The sequence below is a fragment of the Limulus polyphemus genome, unplaced genomic scaffold (assembly GCF_000517525.1).
Source record: "Limulus polyphemus unplaced genomic scaffold, Limulus_polyphemus-2.1.2 Scaffold4661, whole genome shotgun sequence".
NCBI classification, from domain to species: domain Eukaryota; kingdom Metazoa; phylum Arthropoda; class Merostomata; order Xiphosura; family Limulidae; genus Limulus; species Limulus polyphemus.
In genome coordinates, this window is record NW_013670271.1 from 27,365 (window position 1) to 32,868 (window position 5,504).

At 38.4% G+C, this 5,504-nt stretch overlaps 1 protein-coding gene across 1 annotated transcript in view; it reads left to right on the forward strand.

Annotated features, from left to right (window-relative positions):
• Positions 1 to 5,504, forward strand: part of LOC106471503 (peroxidasin homolog) — a 53,996-nt gene that overhangs the window by 19,075 nt on the left and 29,417 nt on the right. Inside the window, exons 4-5 of the mRNA XM_022400114.1 lie at positions 425 to 642; positions 2,163 to 2,333. Of these exons, the coding sequence (XP_022255822.1) occupies positions 425 to 642; positions 2,163 to 2,333 (389 nt within the window). The remainder of the gene's footprint in view (positions 1 to 424; positions 643 to 2,162; positions 2,334 to 5,504) is intronic.

The following is a 5,504-nucleotide window of genomic DNA, read 5'->3' on the forward strand; positions in this document are numbered from 1 at the left end:
TGACTCCCCATACCAATAATAGTTGCTGCGTCAATGACATCACATGGTTTTCAAATAATTCATATGACTCCCCATACCAATAATAGTTGCTGCGTCAATGACATCACGTGGTTTTGAAACAATTCATATGACTCCCCCATATTTAATAACAGTTGCTGTCTCAATGACATCACATGGTTTTCAAATAATTCATATGACTCCCCATACCAATAATAGTTGCTGCCTCAATGACATCACGTGGTTTTGAAACAATTCGTATGACTCCCCCATATTTAATAACAGTTGCTGTCTCAATGACATCACATGGTTTTGAGTTAATCTATGACTCATAAACGCCCACTTTAATTAGACCAGAAGAGATTAAATGAGAAGCAGAAGAGAGACCAATGAAACAAGATGAACATTTACTTATATTTTATTGCAGGTTTAAGTTGACACGGGAGGAGATCATGAATGGTCTTCCAATGATTGATACCTCTCGCACTGACATCTGGAACATTTGTCCCGCCCACGTGAAACCTGTGCCATGTACTGTCGAACGACACCGAACGTACACAGGAATCTGTAACAATGTCCAACATTCCAGTTGGGGGACAACGCATACCCAGTTTGTCCGCTTCCTTCCTCCTGCATATGCTGATGGTATGTCTAAAATTGTAAATAACGTTTAATTAAAACATGAACAAATAAGATTATTAACTGAGATATTAATTATATCGCAATGCAATAATAAACACAACAATGTCTCTTCCGCAGTTGAGTTACATCTGCTCGTTTTCTTCTTGTCTTGTTTGTTTAAATTGTAAACCATTAACTTTTCCTAAATATACTTTTGGTTCTTATTTTTTGACAATATTTCCAGTGAAAAAAAAAGAAAAGCACTAAGATTTTATCGGGGGGTTGGAGAGGGTTAACTCGTCTAACAGACTGTTATAAATCCTCTTAAGTACTTGTGAATTATAAAAGGCTAAAAGAGGAAGAAAGTTTGTTTGTTTGTAATTAAGCACAAAGCTACACAATGGGCTATCTGTGCTCTGCCCACCACGGGTATCGAAACCCGGATTCTAGCGTTGTAAGTCCGCAGACATACCGCTGTGCCACTAAGGGCAGAGGAAGAAAGAGATGGATGCCACTGGGGGCAGAGGAAGAAAGAGGCTGATGTTTAGTTAAAATAATACTACCAAAAAATATAATTGTTCTTTTATAGAGCGGTTTTTATATTACCGAATATTAACAAAGTGTGTGTGAGTAAACAGGTCTGGAGAAGTTGACCTGATGTTTGATCCTTCTTTTAGTCTGCGAGTTATGAAGAGTTGAAACTCTTTTCACAGTTATCTGTTATGATGTCACTCTTGACGTCATCATGTTGTAGATAGAGGTAGTTTATTATTTATACGCATCGTATGGGCGTGGCACAGTGGTTAGCATGCCTGGCTTGTAAATCCAAGAATTCACGGTTCGCTTTCCGTTGTCGCCAAAAGCACTGTGGAGTTGTGGCTGCGTTATAAAAGTAACTATCAAATTCAACTAGATGGTCAGACAATAGTAATCCTAGTGTTGTTGACTTTCCCTTTATTCTGTTAGTTCAATATTAGGGACGGATATGCCCTTGTGTAATTTTGCGCAAAAATTCTAAAACAAGCACCTTGACACGCCTAAAACTCTGTCTTTTTTTTATCACAGTTCACAAGTCACTTTCTTCATTTTGCTCGTGCTAGAAGTAACAAAATAACGCCATAACCTCCATATTCCCTTTAAGATAAAATAAAAACAAATTGACAACTTCGAGTCACGTAAGAAAATCTCCAATCATTTTCCCCCTAGATACTGTATATTTGTGACTTCTATGAAACCGGTCACGTTCATCTCTAACTTCCACTCATTTCCCCCTAGATACTGTATATTTGTGACTTCTATGAAACCGGTCACGTTTATCTCTAACTTCCACTCATTTCCCCCTAGATACTGTATATTTGTGACTTCTATGAAACCGGTCACGTTTATCTCTAACTTCCACTCATTTCCCCCTAGATACTGTATATTTGTGACTTCTATGAAACCGGTCACGTTTATCTCTAACTTCCACTCATTTCCCCCTAGATACTGTATATTTTTGTCTTCTATGAAACCGGTCACGTTTATCTCTAACTTCCCTCTTTCAGGAATCTCAGCTCCACGCATATCCGTAACCGGAGGACCGCTACCACCGGCTCGTGTGATCAGTACCTACATTCATCCGGACGTAGATTTTCCAAGTGGTGAACTGTCCGTCCTTGTCATGTCTTGGGGCCAATTCATCGACCACGACATGACCCTAGCGGCAGTACCAAGAGGTAGGTCTTCCTCTAACCACTGCAACAGAAATTGACCAAATCGTTAACGCAACACAATAAATTTAGATAAAATTGTATAATTTATGACATGCAAATTTGATAAAAAAAAAATGGTTTGGTTGAAAATGCATGTCCAAATATGATGTCCAGTTTCGTATTTCAAGTTTACATGAGAATAACAACAAGTTATTAGATTTGTAGGAGCGTTATAAGAGTGACAGTTAATCCCTTAATATGGATGGTGTGTGGTAGGGTGCTGTTGACTGGTTGCCTTTCCTCAAAAAATTAGGGACGGTTCCAGATAACCTTAGTAGACTTGACATATATTTATTTATCGCGTTTGACATGTATTTGGATGGAACGAAACTAGATATTGTGGTTGGACAGATTAAGGCACGTTATCTTATCATAATGATTGTTAACACGCTGCTTCAGTGTTATAAATACGGCCGCGTAATCTCGTAAATTTCGCGTTCTTTTTTTTTTCTAATCTGTCACGATGTCTGACTTTCCTTTTCCGTGTGGGACTAGGTATTTGACATCCGAAGTGTTTGTTTTCTAAAGCTGGAAGACGGATAAAAGAGGTATTAAACACTTGAATAGGACACTTTGTTCCAGTGAAACGTTTAGGGAGAAATTAACCTCAACATTTATACTTGTGACGTAATATTATGTTTTATACTTTGGTAATGCAATTCCATTATACGTATAAGCGAATACACTAACACGTACAGATCAAATAATTTAAAAATAGATTTAGTGGCTATTAATTTTACAATATTTGAAAGGTTTGTGTTTCATTATTAAGGAAAGTACGTTATCCCAAAAACTCAAGTTAAAAACAAAACGAACTACCTGTATATCTGTCGAACAACAAATGCTTCTTTTCTAAGTTTCTGGTATTTTTGTGTGTAGAAAGACTAAAAATCCCTGCTATCTTTCAGTTCTTTACATCATGTCTTTCAGGAGGTATTTAATGTTTTAGTATGTGTGCAAGAGCTAGAAATCCCTGCTGTTTTTCGGTTCTAGACATCATGTCTTTCAGAAGGGATTTAATGTTTTAGTATGTGTGCAAGAGCTAGAAATCCCTGCTATCTTTCAGTTCTTTACATCGTGTCTTTTAGAAGGGATTTAATGCTTTAACTTGTATATATAAGGACTAGAAATCCCTGCTTTGTTTCAGTTCTAGACATCAGTTTCTCAAAAGGTGTCTAATGTTGTTAGCTATCGATAGGGCAACACCTTATCAAACCTTCCTAGACTGATGTCTTGTAGACTCATGATGACACAACACCTTATCAAACCTTCCTAGACTGGTGTTTTGCAGGTTCATGATGGTGCAACGCCTTATCAAACCTTCCTAGACTGGTGTTTTGCAGGTTCATGATGGTGCAACGCCTTATCAAACCTTCCTAGACTGGTGTTTTGCAAGTTCATGATGCTGCAACACCTTATCAAGCCTACCTAGACTGGTGTCTTGTAGACTCATGATGACACAACACCTTATCAAACCTTTCTAGACTGGTGTTTTGCAGGTTCATGATGGTGCAACGCCTTATCAAACCTACCTAGACTGGTGTTTTACAGGCTCATAATGGTGCAACACCTTAAAAAACCTTCCTAGACTGGTGTTTTACAGGCTCATAATGGTGCAACAACTTATCAAACCTTCCTAGACTGGTGTCTTGCAGGTTCATGATGGTGCAACACCTTAACAAACCTTCCTAGACTGGTGTCTTGCAGGTTCATGATGGTGCAACATCTTAACAAACCTTCCTAGACTGGTGTTTTACAGGCTCATAATGGTGCAACACCTTAACAAACCTTCCTAGACTGGTGTTTTACAGGCTCATAATGGTGCAACAACTTATCAATCCTTCCTAGACTGGTGTCTTGCAGGTTCATGATGGTGCAACACCTTAACAAACCTTCCTAGACTGGTGTCTTGCATGCTCATAATGGTGCAACGCCTTATCAAACCTTCCTAGACTGGTGTTTTACAGGTTCATGATGGTACAACAACTTATCGAACCTTCCTAGACTGGTGTCTTGCTGGCTCATGATGGTGCAACACCTTATCAAGCCTACCTAGACTGGTGTCTTGCAGGCTCATGATGGTGTAACACCTTATCAAGCCTACCTAGACTGGTGTCTTGCAGGTTCATGATGGTACAACAACTTATCGAACCTTCCTAGACTGGTGTCTTACAGGCTCATGATGGTGCAACACCTTAACAAACCTTCCTAGACTGGTGTTTTACAGGCTCATAATGGTGCAACAACTTATCAAACCTTCCTAGACTGGTGTCTTGCAGGCTCATGCTGGCGAAGTTCCTTATCGAAACATGTGTTTTTCTGCAACTATGTATGTACTAACTAAACCCACCTCCTAAACAACTATGTACAACATAAGCAGATTCCCAGAAATACGATTTTAGGCACGTGTAAGTTAATTTATAGCTAAAACAGTGGTATAATGATACAGTTTAGAATATTCCACGAAATTTTACTGATCTGTGTGTGTATTCAACGTGTTCCCACTGTTTATTGTATTAGTTTCCACGTCAGCTAATTACTCTTTTTTCTTTTTTTTGTACCGCCGTGTCAATTAAATGTGGAATTACTTCACCATATCATATAATGATGAATTAAAAATAAAAACAGCGGATTATAAATTAAGAAGAACGACATTCCTTTGTCTTAGGCCTTGTTTGTTATTTTAGTTCGAGGAACTGTAAGCGTAAGAAGATAGAAAAGATATATTGAATAAACCTCCAGTTCGAAGAAAACGAAAGGCACGTTATGAGATCAAGCAAATCTAAACCAGCTGTTTCTTCAAATATAGAGTATTAACGTTTAAATGTACAGAATGTTTATTGTTCGATATGTGAGTGAATTGTTTAGAAGAAGACACGTACATTGTCATTCACGTCGTCCTTCTTCATTTAGAAGATGTAGAGTAAGGTATGCAGTCTCCTCTTTACCTCAGAATATGAGGAGAAAGACATTCACGTTGTCCTCTTTACACCAGAAGATGTGGAGTAAGACATTCACGTCGTTCTATTTACACCACAAGATGTGGAGTAAGACATTCACGTCGTCCTCTTTACACCAGAAGATGTGGAGTAAGGCATTCACGTCGTCCTATTTACACCAGAAGATGTGGAGTAA